This window comes from Anolis sagrei, chromosome 1 (genome assembly GCF_037176765.1).
Source record: "Anolis sagrei isolate rAnoSag1 chromosome 1, rAnoSag1.mat, whole genome shotgun sequence".
NCBI classification, from domain to species: domain Eukaryota; kingdom Metazoa; phylum Chordata; class Lepidosauria; order Squamata; family Dactyloidae; genus Anolis; species Anolis sagrei.
The window spans coordinates 21,217,974-21,240,238 of record NC_090021.1 but is presented as its reverse complement, the minus strand read 5'-3'; the positions used below and the strand labels follow the sequence as shown (position 1 = coordinate 21,240,238).

General features: G+C 42.6%; 1 protein-coding gene across 1 annotated transcript in view; it reads right to left on the bottom strand.

Annotated features, from left to right (window-relative positions):
* Positions 1-3,049: 3,049 nt before the first annotated feature.
* KCNK12 (potassium two pore domain channel subfamily K member 12) overlaps positions 3,050-22,265 on the bottom strand; it is a 76,347-nt gene continuing 57,131 nt past the window's right edge. Inside the window, exon 3 of the mRNA XM_060754542.2 lies at positions 3,050-4,022. Within this exon, the coding sequence (XP_060610525.1) occupies positions 3,127-4,022 (896 nt within the window). The 3' untranslated portion in view covers positions 3,050-3,126. The remainder of the gene's footprint in view (positions 4,023-22,265) is intronic.

The following is a 22,265-nucleotide window of genomic DNA, read 5'->3' as shown; positions in this document are numbered from 1 at the left end:
CAGGGAGAAGGGTGGAAATAAAGTGTTATATCTCAAAATATGCAGTGCGTTAAACCACTGAATGCTGAACTTGCTGACTGAAAGGTCGCAGGTTCAAATCTGGGGAATGGCATGAGCTCTCACTGTTAGCCCCAGCTTCTGCCAACCTATCAGTTCGAAAGCATGCAAATGTGAGTAGATCAATAGGCACCACTCCGGTGGAAAGGTAACGGCACTCCATGAAGTCATGCTGGCCACATGATCTTGGAGGTGTCTACGGACAACGCCAGCTCTTCGGCTGAGAAATGGAGATGAACACCACCACCCAGAGTTGGACATGACTGGACTTATTGTCAGGGAAAAACCTTTACCTTTATCTATTATTATTTTGTGCAATTATTCTGTGGCCTTGCTTAAACTGCCACCTTTCAGCCCCATTCTCCAATTTATAATGCAGAACTAAGCATCAACTGTCTCACGCAGTTATGCAATCTTCAATCTTTAACATTAAAAAAATTAAAAAATACCATGTTACTGATACATAGCAGCCTTATCCTTCTGAGATTTCGTTTTCTTGGACTTCAAAAAAGTTCCACCCCTATCAAAAATGGGAGATGCGTTTGCAACTGAATTGGCATGTTTCAAAAAAATAGAGTCTTTATTAATGTTTCGGTGCATATTTCTATTCCTTTGTATGTGCATATTTAGCGGCTATGAGGAAAGCTAATGGCTCATTAGCTCTTCACAGATGCATAACTGATGTATAATATTTTCAACCATTGGAGCTGCATTTTAATTTTGGCTCCCAACCTCCCTTAATTAAGCAAACTGCAGAGCTCAATGTTATGCTAACTATCTTCTTGTCTTTCCTCAACAATGAGCTCCGTTGTATAAAATCCATGTTAGATCCAGTGCCCAAAGGGATTTTGTAACACCATAGAGACTAACTAAGAGAACAAAGCTGGCAGCATAAGCATTTATAGACTGTGTCTGAGGAAGTAGACTAAGTAATCTATGAAAGCTTATGCTACCAGCTTCATTCCCGCAGTCTGGAGTTTGTGACACAAAGTAGGCAAATTGCAATTACAGCAGGACAACAAAATATTTTCTCTTGAATGCTTCATATTTCAACTGCTTTCACGGCAGGAGATGGTTGGAAGGTGATTATTGTACAAAAGAAGGCCTTTAATATATTGGGTTGTTGTGAGTTTTCTACACTGTATGGCCATGTTCTAGAAGCATTCTCTCCTGACGTTTCGCCTGCATCTATGGCAGGCATCCTCAGAGGTCTGTTGGAAACTAGGAAAACGAGATTTATATATCTGTGGAATGTCCAGGGTGGGAGAAAAAACTCTTGTCTGTTTGTGGTAAATGTGAATGTTTCAATTGGCCACTATGATTAACATTTAATGGCCTAGCAGTTTCAAGGTGTGGCTTCTTACTGCCTCGGGAATCTTTTGTTGGGAGGTGATTAGGTGGACCTGACTGTTTCTTGTCCAGAATTCTCCTGTTTTTTTAGTGTTGTTCTTTATTTACTGTTATGATTTTGGAGTTTTTACCATTTACTCACAGCCTCTGAGGATGCCTGCCATAGATGCAGGCGAAACCCCAGGAGAGAATGCTTCTGGAACATGGCCATACAGCCTGGAAAATTCACAACAACCCAGTGATTCTGGCCATGAAAGCCTTTGACAATACATTAATATATTAGAAATGCATTCCAGACTGTTTCCCCCTGTGAGAGCCAGTAGAAAGGAGCGACGTCATGGAATAACTCCAAGGAGGAGACAATTTGCCTGCCTTGTGTGATAAATTTATTCCCCTCTGACCTCCCACCCGCATTGGAGAATGATGGCAGTGTGACGCCACTTTGACAGCCATAGCCTCATCCTATGGAGTCCTTGGATGTGTAGTTGATGTTGTTTGTTACACCAAAGCTCTCTGATGAGAAGGAAAAATAAATCATAAAACACAGATCTTAGAATTCCATAGCATGAGCCATGGCATTTAACGTGCTGTCAATCTGCAATAAGTCTGCTATGTGGATATAGCTTAAGGCAGGGGTCCTCAAACTTTTTAAACAGAGGGCCAGGTCACAGTCCCTCAAGCTGTTGGAGGGCCGGATTATAATTTGAAAAAAACATGAATGAATTCCTATGCATACCACATATCTTATTTGTAGTGCAAAAACACTTAAAAACAACACAATAATTCAAATGAAGAACAATTTTAACAAATATAAACTTATTCGTATTTCAATGGGAAGTGTGGGCCTGCTTTTTGCTGATGAGATAGGATTGTTGTTGTTGTTGTTGTGTGCTTTCAAGTCATTTCAGACTTAGGTTGACCTCGAGTGAGGGCCAGGTAAATGACCGTGGAGGGCCGTATCTGGCCCCCAGGCCTTAGTTTGAGGACCCCTGATCCAGAATCATATATTCTAGACTGATGGAAATAACATATTTGGTTTACTCAGTATTTCAGTGGGAAGTGTGGACCTGCTTTTGGCTGATGAGATAGGATTGTTGTTGTTGTTGTTTTGTTGTATGCTTTCAACTCATTTCAGACTTATGTTGACCCTGACCGAGGGCCAGGTAAATGACCTTGGAGGGCCGTATTTGGCCCTCGGGCCTTAGTTTGAGGACCCCTGGCTTAAGGTGCTTCAAGATCACTTTGCGTACTGATATTTCAGACTAATGCAACTAACTATGGCTTTAATTTCTCTGTTAGATCTTGTTAGGTAAAAGTTAGCTAACAAACTTCTGGATGCAGTTATGGCAGGCCTGGGCAAATTTGGGCCCTCCAGGTGTTTTGGACTTCAACTCCCACCATTCCTAACAGCCTCAGGCCCCTTCCTTTTCCCCCTCAGCCGCTTAAGCGGAGGGATCTCTTTTCTCCTCAATTGCTCCCAATGGTCAGTGGTTCCTACCTGTGACTAGATGGCTCATTGCTATTCCTGGTACTACTTACGAAAGAGTAAACACTCGAAGGGGATAAAAACTACTGCATCCTAAGAAGCAGGAAAAGAAATCATAAAACTCGCCAGTAACTTGCTCTTGAGAGATCAACATAATAATTTTTCAAAATTTCGTTTTATTAAATAAAGAATAAGAAAATGTCTTGGCTTTATAGAAGATAATTTCAAAATTTCTACCTAGAATCGCTCGTCTCTGCCAATCTATTGTTCATGATAGCTAGAGCCCCTACTCCTCCCGAAAAGCCATTTTGTCTCGTGTTTATGCAGACGTTCCGAGGGTAACCATTGGCCGTCTCGGACAATTGCTTTTGAAGAAGCGCCAGGGAGACCTTGTTGGAGGCTGTAAGATCCCTCATGGAAATCATTTCGCCCGAAAGCCTTCTCCCATCGGTGTCACTGTCATATTGTCCATCTGTCTCCGCAGAGAAGTTGTGTCGGCGGAAGCGGGATCCCGGCGTGATCGCATTGCGCCGCCCAAGGCGAGAGGTTGGCTTATTGCAATCCGGGCAACAGGTGCAACGAAACTTTCTTAACATCCAGTTTAAGACCTGCTTGATTACAATGGAGATGACGTTAAAAAGAGAGTATATGCAGCATACTCCCATTAATATGAACATGAAGTTCCCAAATCTGTATAATCCCTGATTTCGATAGACTGCGTTTTGACTGCTCACCAGATCACCAAATCCAATGGTACTGAAGGTGACAAAACAGTAGTATAAGGAGTCAATGTAATTCCAACCTTCCACCGCTGTGTACATGGCCGAGGCACAGCAAGAAATAGTAATGGCAAGAATTCCCAAAATCAGCATCACATGATAGACAGATGGCTTCCACCCAATCAAGCTGTCCGCATCAGACATGCCGGAGCCCCGACGGCAAGTTGGAGGTAGAAGGCCGCTCCTCCGCAGTTGCCTCTCGCGGCAAGCCTTCATGACCAAAGCCAGAAGCGAGATGATGCGCTCCAGGAAGAGGTTGAAGAAGAGGATGGTCCCAGCACACCCAAATAGACCGTAAACAATAAGGAAGGCTTTGCCGGCTACCGTTGCTGGTGTGGACATCCCAAAACCTGGAGAGACAAAGAGAAAATGAAGCTGACATGAACAGCAATATTTCAAGATGCTTTGGTGATTGAGATTCAACATTCTGTTTTTTTTCCTAGTAGTAATTTATTATTATTATTATTATTAAGAGTATTTATATTCTGCCCTTCTCACCCTGCAGGGGACTTGGGGCAGATCACAATGCACACATACATGGCAAATATTCAATGCCATAGACACACAACATATATAGACAGAGGCTATTTGACTTTCCAGCTTCATGAGGGTATGCTTTTTGAATTTCAGCCACCGGGGGAGCTGTCGCTTCACCATCCACTTGTGACAATGATGGAGTACTTCCTCATTCTTTGCACGCTGCTGGAGAGATTTTTTAATGGTGTCGTAAATTAGGTAAATTAGTCTCCCCACATAAGTGGTACCTAAATTTCCTACTTGACAGATGCAACTGTCTTTCGGACTGCAAAGGTCGACAGCAAGCTAGACAAATGGCCGGAAGCTTATGCCGACCCTGGCTGGCTTCGAACTCATGACCTCTCGGTCAGTAGTGATTTTAATGCAGCTGACTCCCAAGCAGCTGCGTCACAAACTAAAAAAAATCAAATCAAATACAATGTGCTTTCTTGTAATGGTGTCCTCTTCCTATCTCATCTTCAATTTTTCATTTAAGTCAGGACATTCCCTAAACTGGCATCAGAATCTGTATGATTTTGGAAGCCAAGCAAGGTCAATTGTGATTAGTACTTGGATGGGAGACTGCCAGTGAATCCCAGGTGCTATAGCAGGCATGGGCAAACTTAGGCCCTCCAGCTGTTTTGGACTTCAGCTCCCACAATTCCTAACAGCCGCTAAACTTGTCTCTTGGGTATGAGTCCACAGGTCTTCTTCCTATGGCCATGGATGAGTAAATCTGCCTCTGTCTTATGTCTTCAGCTACCTTTGCTGAGTTTTAATATGGAACTTCGAGTTTATACACTTTTTCTACTCCTACCTCATCCAGGGTTTTATCATTTTATCTTGTGCCTTTTGCCCGCCCATGTGTTTTTCTTTTTCATTATAATATTTTGCTTTATTTATTTTATTTTCCTACTGTATGTATTTCATTTTGATGTAATTTTTGTTGTTCTGTATTTTGTATTTTATTTTGCTGTATTGTATCTTTGGCCTTGGCCTCATGTAAGCCACCCCGAGTCCCCTTTGGGGAGATGGTAGAGGAGGTATAAATAAAGATGATGATGATGATGATGATGATGATGATTATTATTATTATGGGATGAATGGGATTGTGATGGTGTTGGACGAGTTGGCTCTTTTAACTGTGATGATAATGTTTTAACGTGTATAGTGCTGATATTTTAACCATGTAATGAAGTGGCATTGTGCTGTTATTGTATATTTTTTGTATGTTAACACATGTTGTGAACCGGTCCGAATCCCTCTTTGAAGGTGAGAGGGTCGGTATATAAAACCTCGAAATAAATAAATAAATTATTATTAATTGCTAGCATTCCTTGCCTGGCAGGATACTCAAATTATTGCAGTCTAGATTCGATAGGATTATTCCCCAGTTGTGAACAGTTACAATGGGTTAGTCCAAAAGTTCAATGCTATTCCGCAGGTTTGAATTATGTGATTTTAAATTTTGTATGCAAATAAATAGATACCAAATTTGTCTCTATCTATTTGTCCCTTTGATGTTCTTATTGAATATATTAGTTTTTCTACAAAGGCAATGAACCAAACTCTTTTAATCCGGGTGGTGGGGGGAGAGAGATCTCAGTTGTGAGTTTCCAATTTTGGGCAATTACCAAGAATGCTTCAGTCAAACGAATTGAAACCAGTTCTTTATATTTAAGTATCCTTTGAAGATGGAGAGGAGCAGAAAGGCCTCACAATAACAGAATGTTTGGTTCAGCATATCTGATAGGAATTGTAAAACCCCATTTCAATTTTTTTAACCTTGTTGTACTGTGTATTGTCGAAGGCTTTCATGGCTGGAATTGCTAGGTTCTTGTGGGTTTTTTCAGGCTATAGAGCCATGTTCTAGAGGCATTTCTCCTGACGTTTCGCCTGCATCTATGCCATCTGAGGATGCTTGCCATAGATGCAGGCGAAACATCAGGAGAAATGCCTCTAGAACATGGCTCTATAGCCCGAAAAAACCCACAAGAACCTTGTTGTACTGTATTACATATGAAGGATAGTTTCCTTATCTGAATAATCCTTCTAGCATTGTGTCACTGTTTAGAATATCTCGGACCAAATGCCCAGCTTAGCAGTATCTCTGTTATAATTGAAATCTGGCGACTTTGCATATACTTTACTCAGCAACATTATGAGAGTTTAATTCAAGAGCTTGTTTACTCCTGTGTGTTGCTGCTGTGCAGAGGGCTAGAAGAACTTTAATAGCACACGGCTGATGGATGAATCCAAACTTATAGCAGCCTTCATACTGGGGAGGTTAAAGGATGCTAATACACAGCTAGGGAGTCAGACAGCTGTAGAGATTTAGAGTTCTCACACCAGGAAAAATTACAGCCTTGTTTGACCACTCCAATCAAGTACTTTTCTGTGGCGTCTAAAACAACTCAAGGACATTTTTTAAAAACACAAGACTGCCAATTATAGCTCGGATCCATCACCAGTAAATCACTGTGCACATTTTCAAACTCAAGGAATACAGACAACCTCAATCTATTCAGGAGGGGCTTAAAGGCTAGTGCATGGAAACTTCAAATATAAGAAGGGGCAGTGCTGCATTCGCCTCTAATTCATAGCAAAACCACTCTCCATTAATAGTTGATATGGGGATACAAAGAAAGCAGTAACTTATTTGTTTATTTATTTATTTACCATATTTATATACTGCCTTTCTCAGCCCGATTGCGGTTCACAATCGGCAATAATAATAATAATAATAATTATAATTATTATTATTATTATGATTTATACTCCACTACCATCTCCCAAGGGACTCGGTGCGGCTTACATGAGGCCGAGCCCACAATACATCAGTACAAGCAATAACAAACACAATACAAGGCAATTAAAATAAATCTCAAACACAAATAGCATAAACATTAAACAAGGTACAGTGCACATTTAAAAACTATGGCTGGGCCAAATGCAATGGAAGTTTAAAAAATAATGCTAGGCATGAACAAGATAAAGGAGGTGGGGCATTGATGGAAACATACAAGCAGTCCTAAAGTGCTTTTAGAGGACATAATGCTAAGGGTTCATTATTCTGGGAAGGCACACTGGAACAACCACGTTTTCAAGCTCCTCCTAAAGACAATTTGATGCCTCCACAACTATAAAATGCAAGTTAAAAGCAGATTATAAATACAATTAAATACAATTAAATACAATTAAAACATTAACATATAATATAAAAACCAAACAAGCCATAAAAACATAATCTGCAATGTCTCCTTACTAAAATCGTGACCCAAGTGCATCGTCAAATTGTTCCAAATTTCATCTTAATCTAATTATATTGTGTTAGCAAAAGCTTGCTTGAAGAGCCATGTCTTAATCTTCTTATGGAATGTCAGGAGGGAGGGGGCGATCTTATATCTGTAGGAAGGGCATTCCACAGCCGAGGGGTCACCGCTGAGAAGGCCCTGTTTCTCATTCCTGTCAAACACATCTGTGAAGGAGGCAGGACTGAGAGCAGGGCCTCCCAAGAAGATCTTAGTGTCCTAGATGGTTCATAAGGAGAGATACGTTCGGACAGGTAAGCTGGGCCGGAACTGTTTAGGGCTTTATAGGCTAAAGCCAGCACTTTGAATTATGCCCGGTAGCAAACTGGCAACCAGTGGAGCTGGCGCAACAGAGGAATTGTATGCTCCCTGAGCACCACTCCTGTTAGCAACCTGGCTGTTTGGACCATTTGAAGCTTCCGAACAGTCTTCAAGGGCAACCCCACATAGAGAGCGTCGCAGTAATCTATATGGGATGTAACCAGAGCATGGATACCATGGCCAAGTCAGACTTCTCAAGGTACAGGCAGAGCAGGCACACAAGTTTTAACTGTGCAAATGCTCCCCTGTTCACCACCGAGACCTGGGGTTCCAAACTCAGCGATGAATCCAGGATCACACCCAACTTGGATTCAACACATAGAAATGACAAATTATGGCAAGCCACAGAATTACAGGTACTATGTATTGTCAAAGAACGTCTTGCCATACATCAAGGGAATCACTAACTGCATAGGGAAGCTGATGAGGAAACACAACATACAAAGAGTAGTAGAGTTGGGTGTCATCTGCATAGAGATGGCACAGAACTCCAAAACTCTGGATGACCTCTCCCAGTGGTTTCATGCAGATGTTGAAAAGCATTGGGCACACAACGGAACCTTGCGGGACCCCACAGGTCAATGGCTAGGGGTCTGAGCAGGTGTCCCCCAGCTTCACCAACTGGGAGCAGCCCTCAGAAAGGACCAGAGCCACAGCAAAACTGTGCCCCTGAGGCCCATCCCAGAGAGCCCAGGAGGATACATGATCAATGTTATCGAAAGCCGTTGAGATGTCCAAGAGCACCAGTCGGGTCATGCTCCCCCTATCCAGCTTCCTGCGGAGGTCATCCACCAAGGCGACCAAAGCTGTCTCGGTACAGTGCCCAGGCCTGGAACCAGACTGTGACTGGTCTAGAAAATCCATGACATCTAGGAATCCCTGGAGCTGAGAGACCACCACCCACTCCAGAACCTTGCCCAAAAATGGGAGGATAGAGATTGGTCTGTAGTTGTTAAGTACTGTGGAATGAAGGGAACTCTTCTTCAATATTGGTCTTACTCAGGGGCAGCTCGTCCATTACGCGAAGTAAGCGGTCGCAGAAAACTTTTTTTTTGCAGAGGCAAATGCCCCTCGGCCGCCACTTGAGGAGCGCCCCCTCAGCTCACAATAGCCCTAGCAGTCTGGGGGGATCCTCGGCTTTTTTGCCTCACTGCCGGGTGATCCTCTTCCCAAAGGGGCTGGACCCTTGAGCCTCACCTAGCCCCTCTCATTCCTGCTCCACCCGGGCCGCCATGCCTGGCCCACTTCGGGTCTGGAGGCGTGTCTGAAGACCCCAGTGTGCACACCAAAAATCGCTTCTTCTCCTGACTTTCTCTTCAGCTATTGGGACCAAGAGAGAGAGAGAGAGAGAGAGAGAGAGAGAGAGAGAGAGCCCCTCCGGCTGGAGGTATCTCCCACCTCCGCTCCCTCCTTTGTTTTTCAGTAAAGGTGGGCATCTCCACCTCTCTCTCTCTTTCTCTCTCTTGGTCCCAATGGCTGAGGAGAAAGTCAGGAGAAGAGGTGACTTTTGGTGCACACGCTGGGGTCTTCAGGCACGCCTCCAGACCCAAAGCGGGCCAGGCAAGGGAGCAAGTGTGGCAAGTGTAGTTACTGGGATGTATAGTTCACCTACAATCAAAGAGCATTCTGAACTCCACCAATGATGGAATTGAACCAAATATGGCACACAGAGCTCCCATGACGAACAGAAAATATATATCAATGATTGGTTGGGGGGGGGGGGACGCCAAAATACTGTTTGCTTACCATTGAAAATTACCTAGGGCCGCCTCTGGTCTTACTATAGCCTGTTTAAGGCATGATGGAAATGTCCCTTGCACCAATGAAGTGTTTATTATAGTCACAAACCAAGTTTGACTAGCCAGGAAGGGCAAGGGTCTATGGCACAATTGGGCAAATAGGCCAAGGGATTTCTTTGGAGGGAACTGATAGCACATTATAAACTCAAGCTTGGAGATATATATATGCTGATAGCAGTCAAGTAGTTATTTTTACTAACATGGGCACGAACATGTGTTCTTCTCCTAGTCCTCTGAAGGTGCAGTTGCAAAGCTCTTGATCATTTTTGATTTGGCGATGGTGGTGGGATTTCCTTAGGGAAATCAATCTATTCCCCCCCCCCCCCCAAACAGAATTAGGCACAACTCATTGGCTCCTTTTTAGGAACAGCAAACATGCTGTGACAAGATGAGCAATTTATAAACATGGGCAAAACAAACCTGTTGGCAGGCCTGTGGTTAGAACAATAGCGCAGTAGATTAACATTAATTGGTACTTAGCCTCCAGGAATCGGAGGAATAATGAGAGAGTTTGGAGTCTGAGTCTGAACAATGGGACCCAGAAGAAAATCAGCATGACTTCCATGTCAGTATAGTTTACTGTAATCATTTAGAAATACTCTCTTTGGAATTTAAGCAGAGAGGAAAAAGCTGTTTGGGGAGGGATTGTGAGTGGGAGGAACTGGTGGTTGGGGAAAGGGTTAAGCGTCCTAGGCATTGTCTGCCACATCTCATCTCTAAATTTCATCCTCCAAAACAGATTGGCTTTGTCTTTGCATGTGTGCTTGTGTCTAACATTTCAATGTATTCATTTCTTTAAAAGATTGAACAAAGACATGAGTAACACAATCAAATGAGGACAAAAACTGGGGAAAGCTGAACCGAAAAAGTAAGCTCAGAAAAGGAGGGGTTGGACAAAAGAGAGGGAAGAAGGAAGAAGGGGAGGATGAGAACAGCAGGAAGAGAGAAGGAAGGACCCAGAAATCATTATAATAATATGATGAGTCAGGGATAGCTGACTGTGCCCAATCTTTGTCTGTGTTTGTGTGTCCTTAAATGTCTCTTTTCATAGCATATTTCCAAGGTATTGTTTTTAATTATTGCTTTCATATGGACACATTACTGTCACAGTTTGTTCTGTAGAGGTTTAAAAAAATACAAAAATAACCAGTAAATATGTTTGTGTAATACAGTTTTTCTCAACCTTCTTAATGCCACAACCCCTAAATAAAGTGACACCCCCCCAAAAAAAACACAAAGTTATTTTTGTTGCTACTTCATAACTCTAATTTTGCTACTGTTATGAATTGTAATGTAAATATCTGATATGCAGGAAGTATTTACATTCACTGGACTAAATTTGGCACAAATACCTCATATGCCCAAATTTGAATACTGGTGGGTTGGGGGGGGGGGGATTGATTTTGTCATTTGGGAGTTGTAGTTGCTGGGATTTATAGGTAAACTGCAATCAAAGAGCATTCTGAACTCCACTAATGATGGAATTGAACCAAATTTGGCACACAGAACTCCCATGACCAACAGCAAATACTGGAAGGATTTGGTGGGCATTGACCTTGAGCTTAGGAGTTGTAGTTCAACTACATCCAGAGAGCAATGTGGACTCAAACAATGATGGATCTGGCTCAAGCTTGGCATGAATGCTCAATATGCCCAAATGTGAGCACTGATGGAATTTGGGGAAAATAGACCTTGACATTTGGGAGTTGTATTGCTGGGATGTATAGTTCCCCTACAATCAAAGAACATTCTGAGCCCCACTAATGATCGAATTGGACCAAACTTCCCACATAGAACCCCCATGACCAACAGTAAATTAAAAGAATACTGGAGGGATTGGGGAGGAATTGACAGTGATTTAGGGGAGAGCATCCCTGCTCTCCCCTCTCCACTTGGAGTCTCAAAAACAGCCCTTTCCTTGGTTGAGGGGCTGGCCAATCACAGCAGAGAAGGGCTTTTGGTGGGAGGATTTGATGGCTGTTTCCCAAAAGAAAGAGAAGGACAGGCAGAGAGATCTTCAGCCTTCTCTGTCAAAGGGATTCCTAAGACCATCAGAAATATGTGTTTTCTGATGGTTTTGCTGATCCCTTTAAAAAACCCTTGCAACCCTCCCCCAAGGTTTCTGACCCCCAGGTTGAGAAACAATGGTGTAATGAAACAGTTGAGCTTCGATGATGGATGCATCTTTGCAATTGCAGAATTTTTGTATACCAGGGGAATGCACTGGAAAAGATTTGGAATTACTCTGTTAAATTATGTCCTTTATGGATAATGTATTCCATAGCAGGATCTGTCTGTCATTCCTTTTATATATTTCTGAGGCTGTTCATGCTGACATAGGGGGAAAGTGTCGTTTGATACTCTTCTGCCTCCCTGAAGCTCATGCAAACTCCTCTCCCAGTGTTTCAAGCAGTGCTCTCACGGGGAATGAGATACTTCACATTTTACAAAGAACTATGGATTCACTGATATTGAAGGGACCAACAAGGCAATCTAATCCAATCCCCTGACATGCGGAAGGTAAATTGAATATAATCCAACAGTGTGATGCCTTAGCAAAGGATAAGAATGTTATTTTAGCCTACCTGAATAGAGGTATAGTTTTCAAATCAAGGGAAATAATAGTCACAGAATATTTTGCACTGGTTAGGCCTCATCTGGGATGCAAATGTTGTCGAACAACACACCCCAACTCAAGGATTTATAGTTCACCAGGGACCCCCGGACCCTGGCAGGCCACTTCAGTCTTTCATGAATTGGAAATATGAAATGAACCTTTTCTCTCTCTCTCTTTTGAATGGACCATGACGACCTGGTGCTCCCATGAACATTCCTGCACCCCCCCCCCCCCATGAACTCTTATGAACTTTCATGAACTTTTATACGAACTTTTCTGGACTCTTGCCAACTTTTATGATCTTCCATGGATTTTGGGGGGCTATTAGGGATCCCCTAGACCCTGCATGATTTCCCCTTCTCCCCTCATGAATTCTGTGTATGCTCCCATACCCATTCCCTCATTCTCCATGTAGATAAATGTCAATATCTGAAAAAATGAAGGAAAAGTCACCTTTTTCATGAAACCAACAACTCATGGCTCTCGGGGTTTCCAAACTTCCTGAGTCAACAATCCCCTTAACAAAGGACTTCACCAAACCCATTTGCATGGACAACAATCAATGGCTCTGTCTGACCGGACCTTGGAGGGCAAATAGCCAGGCCATCTGGGATGATGGAGTCTATGGTCATATCAGATCACCTAACACAAAGGACATCTTTCCATCTGTGAGGAACCAGAAATTCGTCACCACCTCCCTTCTGTGCCACATCCTGATCCCCCGAAACCCATTTTCATCAATAGACCCCATATTGCAGAATGGTAAAACAAAGGACCTGGCCTCTCAGGGCTAAACAAGAAAGTCTATTCAAAGCAGCAAACAATAACTCAGACCAGGCTTGAGAGCCTAAAGTTATCGCCCAGCCATCTAGCAAACACTATTTACCTTAATCCTATCATTTTCTCCTTACTTTCATTGTTTCCCACCAGACCCATCTCCTGCCTCCCCATTGGCTGAGTGGCCGAAGCAGGGCTAGCACTCTGATTGGACAGAACACTGCTGCCCCCAGCCGCTCCTCCCAACCAGCTGATGTTTCCACCATCAAAGTTGGCTTAGGGTGCGGGGGTGGGAAATTTGAATTTGACAGCTCTGCATTTCTATAAATATTGTGTTTCTTTGCCCAATGGGTCATGTCGGCTCCTGGGCAAATGACTGTGGTCATCATCCTTTCCAGTTGGAATGAAATTAACATCTCCGTGGCTTTCCTTCAACTTGGTGAAACTTTATTTGGGAAAAAAGAGGGGAAAATCTTTTGGGGTGCTTGCTGTCTCACCAGGTGTCCCGGATCCTCTTTCTTGGGTCTGGCCAGTCTCTGCCTTAGCAGGGTCCCCCAAAATTCGTGTTAGACATCATTGTGAGGATTCCTGCCATAGATGCAGGCAAAACATCAGGAGATAATGCTTCTAGAACATGGCCATATACCCTGAAAAACCTACAACAACCCGGAAGATAGATGCTTTTGAACTGTGGTGTTGGAAGAAAATCCTGAGAGTGCTTTGGACCGCAAGAAGATCCAGCCAGTCCATACTTCAGGAAATAAAGCCTGACTGCTCATTGGAGGGAAGGCTAGTAGAGGCAAAGATGAAGTACTTTGGCCACATCATGAGAAGAAAGGAAAGCTTAGAGAAGACCATGATGCCAGGGGAAATGAAAGGCAAAAGAAAGAGGGGCCGACCAAGGGCAAGATGGATGGATGGTATCCTTAAAGTGGCTGATTTGACCTTGAAGGAGCTGGGGGTGGTGATGGCCAACAGGGAGCTCTGGCGTGGGCTGTTCCATGAGGTCACGAAGAGTCGGATGTGACTGCATGAATAAACAACAACAGTAAACCCACTATCTAGTGGAATAAACCCACTATCTAATTAATTCAATACAAACCAGGGTTTTCCTGGTTTGTAGCGAATTAATTCAGGACTGTCCAGAATATTGTCTGGACAACCCCCCTTTTATTGAGGTAGATAAGGCAATAAAGGTACTGTCTGGATAGGTCCTTGGTGTTGTTGTTTCACAGAAGACATGTCCTGATGGAGAAGAAAACAGCTAAAACTACTTTATTGCTACAGATCAATACAGCTGCCTGCCTTTTTGGACTCCCTTTATGGGAGCAGCCATGGGGGACTCTCATGATGAACAGCTGTTCCTCCAAATTGCCACTCCACGTCAGGCCAACCTCTACCATGTCTCCAAAGTATGTTAGTTGCTTTTATGCCCTCTTGATGCAGTCGGTCTCTCAGGTCTAATAAATTCTCCAGGGGGAGATTTTGTTGGACCAGCTGCAATGTCAACATCTGCTGTGTAGATTGTTTGATGGCTGGTAAAATTCGTTTCCAATTAGGCTGGAATATTGGCATGTCCGGTTCATTTTCCCACTGTGTACTACATTTGTCTGTGTTCAATTTAATCTCTGACAGGGCATCCACACGCTCAAGGAGCTTAATTGAGGCTGAGAGCAAGAGTGTGTGTCAGATGCCCTTAAGGCATCAGGCTCAAATGAGAAGGTAAGGGAATAATCAGCCTGTCAAAGACGTGTATTATTGCCACAGTTTTGTGATACGTAAGGATTTAAGATTAGATCCTGCTATTGATATGGTAAGAAATGTCATTCCATCTACTAAGAAGTTGGTTCAAGGGTGGCAACTCCAGTATAGGTTTACTGGTGGCCCTTCCACACAGCCCTATATCCCAGAATAGCAAGGCAGAAAATCCCACAACATCTGCTTTGAACTGGGTTATTTGAGTCCACGCTCAGATAATGTGGGATTTCCTGCCTTGATATTCAGGGATATAGGGCTGTGTGGTAGGGCCCTGAATGGTTACTGTTGGTTTTCCCAAGCATAGAGTGTTGAACTGTTCTGGGTTTTTGCCTGAACTTTAAAGGAGTGATCTAATGTCGTGAACCCATTTCAATTTAGTTCAGACTAAGTTTTTTATTCCTCCTTAAAAATTAAGAAATAATAATAATAATCTTTATTTATACCCCTCAATTAAATGGGCCTACTTTAGCTATAAACTAACAGGACACTGACAGCTATTAGTCCCATGAGTTTAACGCAAAAGATGGAGAACGTCTGACACTAAATCTGAATGTTGCCTATGAGGTCTCAATGTGGCCCACTGGGCTTCCCTAGACACTTTGTTCCCTATGATGCTATCATTTGGTTTTTCCTCAACTGTGATAAGTATCTTGGAAACCTTCGTCAACACAGTATCTTGGAAGCTTAACAGGATGAGCTGTTGTTGGCTCTTGGATAGGAGTCTGCCAGTAAATACCTGATTCTATAGCAGGCATGGGCAAATTTGGGCCCTCCAGGTGTTTTTGACTTCAGCTCTTACAATTCATAACAGCCAGCAGGCCCAAGTTTGCCCATGCCTGTTCTATATGAAATATTTCAAAGGAAGGAACTGGGAAAAGCACTTCTACATATGCCTTGCCTAAGCAAACACTATGGAATATATGGTGTCATAGTAAATTGACAGGTATCTTAAAGGCACATACACACAAATGCAAGCACAGATTTCTTTCCCTGACACCATTTAGAGAAGATAGATTAACATATACATGCCGAACACAAGGTTTGTGGGCCAAATCTGGTCCACCATGTTATTATATGTGGTCCACAAGGCTTTCAATGCCAGAGGAGAAACATAGTTACATTTATTACAATTACGACCACCGTCTCCTAAAGCAGTTGCTCTACTCCGAACTCAAGAACACTGGTGGGAAGGAAGATTTAAAGATGGGCTCAAAGCCAACTTTAAACACTCTGGTATGGACACTGAGAACTGGAAAGTCCTGGCCCTTGAGTGCTCCAGCTGGAGGTCAGCTGTGACCAGCAGTGCTGCAGAATTTGAAGAGACACGAATGGAGGGCAAAAGAGAGAAATGTGCCAAGAGGAAGGCACGTCAAGCCAACCCCAACCGGGACCACCTTCTAAATAGAAACCAATGCCCTCACTGCAGGAGAACACGCAGATCAAGAATAGGGCTCCACAGTCACCTATGTACCCACCGCCAGTACTTACTTACTTAGGCGATCCCTCGTAGTCCAAGGATGATGGTCCTCCAAGTTTGGTGTCCTGGGGGTGGGTTCGTAGGTGGCTGTGGAGCCCTATTCTTGGTGATAGTCCACCGCCAGTCCACCGATCTTGGAAGACAATCCTACTCGGACAATGAGGGATCGCCTAACTAACTAACAATTACAAATGGCACTTTGGAGACAATCCTAAGGCTGCTGTGGCCCTTGGTGAAAATGAGTTTGACACCCCTGGAGATGCAGAAAAAATCCAAATTGGGGCCATGTGTTCAGTCCAAACTTCCATGGAAGATCTTTCAGCTGTAGTAACCATTTCTTGTAATTGACAGCCAAACCAGAAATGGTAGTATGACTTCCCTAAGATCCTAGAGGATATATATCAAACCCCCAGTGAATGATGTGAGAGATCGCTAACCCTTTCCGTTTAAACCCTTATGGTTACAGTTTATGGATCAGGTTGCTTGAACCTATTTAGATCTAAAAGAAAGAGGGCAATGAAGAATCCAAATATTTGTTGGAAGGTTCACAGCTTTGCATGTTATTTGTGGGTGATGTATTCCTATGAACAAGCAGTTGCAGATCACAGTGTGCTACCGGGTAGGGTTTTTGAGCAAGAAATATTGGCCTGAAGTTGTGTAAACTCCTCCAGCTATTAAATTACAACTGCCCCCAGTTAACAGATGGATCTTAACAGTAAATATGCTGTTTGCCTTCGAAGCCCATCTGCAGAACTTCACCCGCGTCTAGTTCCCGATTTTAGAAAGCAACACTGTTCTCTTTCATGCTCTTTCTACAATAAGAGCAAAGTAAACATAATATCTCCATAACAACCAAATGCACTAATATTACCCCTTTGGAAATCAGACTTCATTCTGTTAAAGAGATCTCTCTCTTTTTACATCCTCTGGAAAACAATAAAATAGTTTAGCTATTTTCTCTTAATTTCTTTTTAGCTTGACTGTGTTTTTTCTGTCTTTTCTCAATGATGGTGCAGTTTCTCATGAGATGCAAGATAAGGTTTGCAGATCTTGCTAGATCAGATCAGAGGGGAATTATACTCAGATGACAGAAATAGCACACGAAAACCCAAGAGGGAAAAAAAGAGAGATACAAGGACCCAGTTAGAACAAACAGATAACATGAATACAGCAAGCTTGAACAATTTATGACCTGTCAGTATGAATGCTTGGAAATCATTTGAAGGCGATTATACAAATTTCATGGAGAGCATTGATCAATCGCTTATGAGCATGGAGGCTGAATCAAATTTATATATTCAGGGGTAATTTATCTCTGTATAGGGATAACTTTCAGTCTTGATTTCATTGCATTTCTCCCCACTTTTCTTGCATTCTCATTGCAACCATTGCTTGTATCAGACTGCGAGAAAGGGGCCTCCAAAGGTACTCCTGCTTTCTAACTAGCATTGAAAGGAACTATCCACAGTGCTGAATCCTGACTCCCAAATAGGTTCAGGGCTCTGGCTAGCGCCTATAAACCTTGGGTTAAGACCCAAGGAGAATTCCTTTGCCCAACTGACATCAGGACAACCAACCTCTACTGTTTCTGGGACTTTTCTTCTTGAATTAAAGTTTGGATATCTTTTTTTCTATGCATTTTCTGGAACTCTCTTTTCTTTTGCCTCCATTTTTCCACATGTGCATATTTCTTTAGGCATTTCCCTACTAACTAAATCATAGAATCATAGAGTTGGAAGAGACCTTGTGAGCCATCCAGTCCAACCCCCTGCCAAAGCACCCCTGACAGATGGCCATCCAGCCTCTGTTTAAAAGCCTCCAAAGCAAAAGCCTCCACCACACTCTGGGGCAGAGAGTTCCCCTGTTGAACAGCTCACACAGTTGGGAAGTTCTTTCTCATGATCAGGTGGAATCCCCTGTGGTTCCCAACCTTTTTTTTGGGGGGGGGGACGACGACCAGGGACTACTTTTACCAGGGACCACTCTCCAACATTAGTACCAAAAGGGTTACAAATCTGTTTTTGGTCAACTTTAGATTCGGTTTGATTTTTTGGGGTGCTGATTCAGAAAATTGCATTGGACAGACCACATCAGCTCTAGTTACTGATGCAGAACATATGCCATCCAGTAGCTGCCATCTGCTTGCTCACAGAAAACCATATTTAATAATGTAGAGCTAATGTGGTAGTAGTAATCTTTTGTGAGTAGTCAGCCTCAGCACTATAAGAGTGTTTCATGAGACTAGTCACTCTAATTGCTGCATGGTTTTGAAGCAATGGTCTCATGATAGTGAGATCGCAGACCGTATTTTTATTCTTGTGGACCACTGGTGGTCCATGGAGCATAGGTTGGGAACCACTGGACTAAATCATGCTCATATTTAGTACATAGGCCAGAATCCTGTATATATTTTTATTCAGTGCTGAATATCTTCATTCAGTTCAAGGTGGAGGAAACAGAGTTGAGCATGCAACACCATTGTGCATGTGTGTACAAGCACATTAAGTTGTGCATTTGAAGGTGCATTTGGTTATACATTCAATTGCACAACATAATTGTTCACTGCAAAGGTTGAGTAGAAAAATCAATGGGATCCACACAATACAATCCCATCATGGACAGATTCCAAAGGTCACACAGATACCACAGACTGGAAAAACACTTGTCCAATCCTAAATCCACTATGAATGAGCCTTGGTGTAAATAAAGTTTGATTACTAACTAGAAGCCAAGATGGATAAACTGAGACTGTTGTCCTTTGGATAAACCACGAGACAACATGATTCATTACACACAGTAATGCTTCATAAGATAGCAGTAGAAAAGGGGGATGTCTACATTACAGGTCAAGAGACTCAACCAAGACTCAACAAAGGAAGTCATGACTGACCTGGGTTTGTTAGATCTAAGTGGATGAATTGATGGATGGAGGTCTTCAGAGTCTCTCATTCATAAGATTACTGTAAATAAAAGCCTATGCAATGGCAAAAATATTATCCTCCACAAAAAAGAAATTTTAGTGTTTCTTGAAAAACACTTTGCTGATAATCTCCTGCTATATTCTCTCTTGGCCACCTTTCCTCTTCCAGACTCTTACTGAGTATCTCCTATGATAAATATTGCAGAATGCAAATTCCTAATTGACATGATGCATCTCGACTCTTGATCTGACCCAGCAGAACTCTTCTTACAAATGCAATCTGTCATTTCTGGGAATGATATGAATGACATTTGTTTTCATTCCAGCAAAGCATTTGACAAAGTAAGCGAGAAAGTCCTGCAGGGTATTTTTGTGAACAAGCAGGACTGTGCAACCAGAATATGAAGTACATTCATAAATAGTTGGCTAGAGAGCTGTTTGAAAAGTCCTTATCAATGGCTCCTCATCAAACTGGAGGTAAGGTTGAAGTAGGATGCTATAGGGTTCTTATTTAAGCTTGGTATTTTTTGAAATGGATTTGACACAGATCAAGAGTGAGCAAAATTCAGACTTAGAAGACCTATGTTGCTCATAGAGCTTGAAAGAAACTACAATAGGCAGTCCACTTTCATGGAAACTAGGGATGGAGGACCCTGGCAAACGTGGTATCATTGCAGATTAAAAAGTATTTTTCTCTCTCTAGGAAGTCTAAGTCAGGCATGGGCAAACTTTGGCCCTCCAGGTGTTTTGGACTTCAACTCCCACAATTCCTAACAGCCTATCGGCTGTTAGGAATTGTGGAAGTTGAAGTCCAAAACACCTGGAGGAACAAAGTTTGCCCATGCCTGGTCTAAGTCCTCCAGACCAGTTCTATGCTCAACTTCTGCTGGAAAAGTTAAACATGCAAATATGAATGGCTGTCTGTAGTTACAAATATTATGACACATATCATTATACGGTACATATAATTAATGCTTATTACTATTTGTATTATTATTATGCTTATTTATACCCAGTTTTTCTCTTGACGAAGCAACTCAAAGTGGCTTGACAACAATCCTGTTACTTGACAACAATTCTGAGAGAAATTGAGGTTTTATATATTTTAGTCCAAATTTTATATTTAGCCTTAGACTGCGTAGGCCCCTTAAATAAATGTGATTTATCTTTACATTGACTCATCAACAATTGATCCCATGTGTCAACTCTAACTGGGATTAATCAATAGGACACAGCCGTATTTCTGTGTGTTTTCAGATATGAACTGAAAGGGCAGAGAGCATGTTTGACAGAGACTTCACTGAGCCTGGAGCCCCAGGTTTCGGCGGTGACCAGGGGACCATTTGCACAGTTAAAACTTGTGTGCTAGCTGCGCCCGTACTTTGGGAAGTCTGACTTGGCCATGGTAGTCCACACTCTGGTTACATCCTGTATAGCAATGGTTCTCAACCTGGGGTCCCCATATGTTTTTGGCCTTCAACTCCCAGAAATTCTAACAGCTGGTAAACTGGCTGGGATTTCTTGGAGTTGTAAGCCAGAAACATCTGGGGACCCCAGGTTGAGAACCACTGCTGTATAGACTACTGCAACATGCTCTACGTGAGGTTGCCTTTGAAGACTGTTCGGACGCTCTAAATGGTCCAACGGGCGGCAGCCAGGTTGCTAACAGGAACAGCGCTCAGGGAGCACCCAACTCCTCTGTTGCACCAGCTCCACTGCTGCCAGTCTGCTACCGGGCACAATTCAAAGTGCTGGCTTTAGCCTATAAAGCCCTGAACGGTTCCGGCCCAGCTTACTTGTCTGAACAAATCTCCCCTTATGAACCATCTCCGTCTCAGATGTGTTTGGCAGGAACAAAAGACAGGGCCTTCTCAGTTGTGGCCCCTCGGCCGTGGAATGCCCTTTCTAGGGATATTAGATCGGCCCCCTCCCTCTTAACATTTCGCAAAAAGGTTAAAACTTGGCTTTTCGAGCAGGCATTTGCAAATGTAATGTAACAGGCAATGATAGACCACGGAATGACTGAGGATGTGATTGAATAGTGATTTCAGTAAGGAGACACTAAGGATTTATTATTTTATTGACTTTTATGAACCTATATTTTATATGCTAATGTTTTTAATTGTATTTTATATGTTAGGGAGCATCAAATTGTGCCGAATGTAAACCGCCTTAAGTCGCCTTTAGGCTGAGAAAGGCAGTATATAAATACAGTAAATAAATAAATAAACTCCAGCAAACTAGGGCTTGAATCCCTGCTCAGCCATGAAAATCCACCGGATAAACTTAAGCAAGTCAAACTTTCTCAACTTTAGAGGATAGCAATGGCAAATTTCCTTTGCAAATAAAAACCTGTGAGAGATTCACCATATCTTGGAAACTCTTATAGAACCATTAGTTTCAGCAATTTGGCATTAATGCTTCCCAACAGCTGATTGTTCATATGGAGACTATATACAAGAAATCAGTAGAAGACTAAGGCTTGGAAGGGCAGCTATGAGGGTACTAGATAACTGTTGGGCAAGTGGACTTAATGACAAAAGACCCTCCTCACAAACGTACACCAGAATAACTTAGCTGCAGCGTGACCCAGCTCCAGTAGCCCAAAGTGATAAAAAGAACAAAAACACACAGATTAATGTTATCTTTTCCATGGGAGGCTTCTCTTTGTAGTAAAACAATGTGGTTACACTATGCAAGAACAAGGTTTCCACAAAACAAACAAACAAACAAACAAACAAACAAACACACAGTAGCTTTACACACCGCAGCCTTCACACATGAGGCTTCTCTCACACCAAGGCCTACCTCACACTGCTCAGTTTCACACCAGCTTTGGCCCACTGGCTCTAACAGGCTTCAGCCTACTACCTCTTTCAGTGCTTGACTCACACTTTTGTAATCAAAAATACCCAGTTAATTTTTAATATTTCTGACAATAACCTCCTCAGGATTAAAGCTATATCACCAGACACCAAAATCAGAACCATCCATACCATACCATAGCATTTCTATTTCTATGTGAGAGATGGACAGTGAAGAAAGCTAATAGGAAGAAAAATCAGCTCATTTGAACTTCAGTGCTGGAGAAGTATTT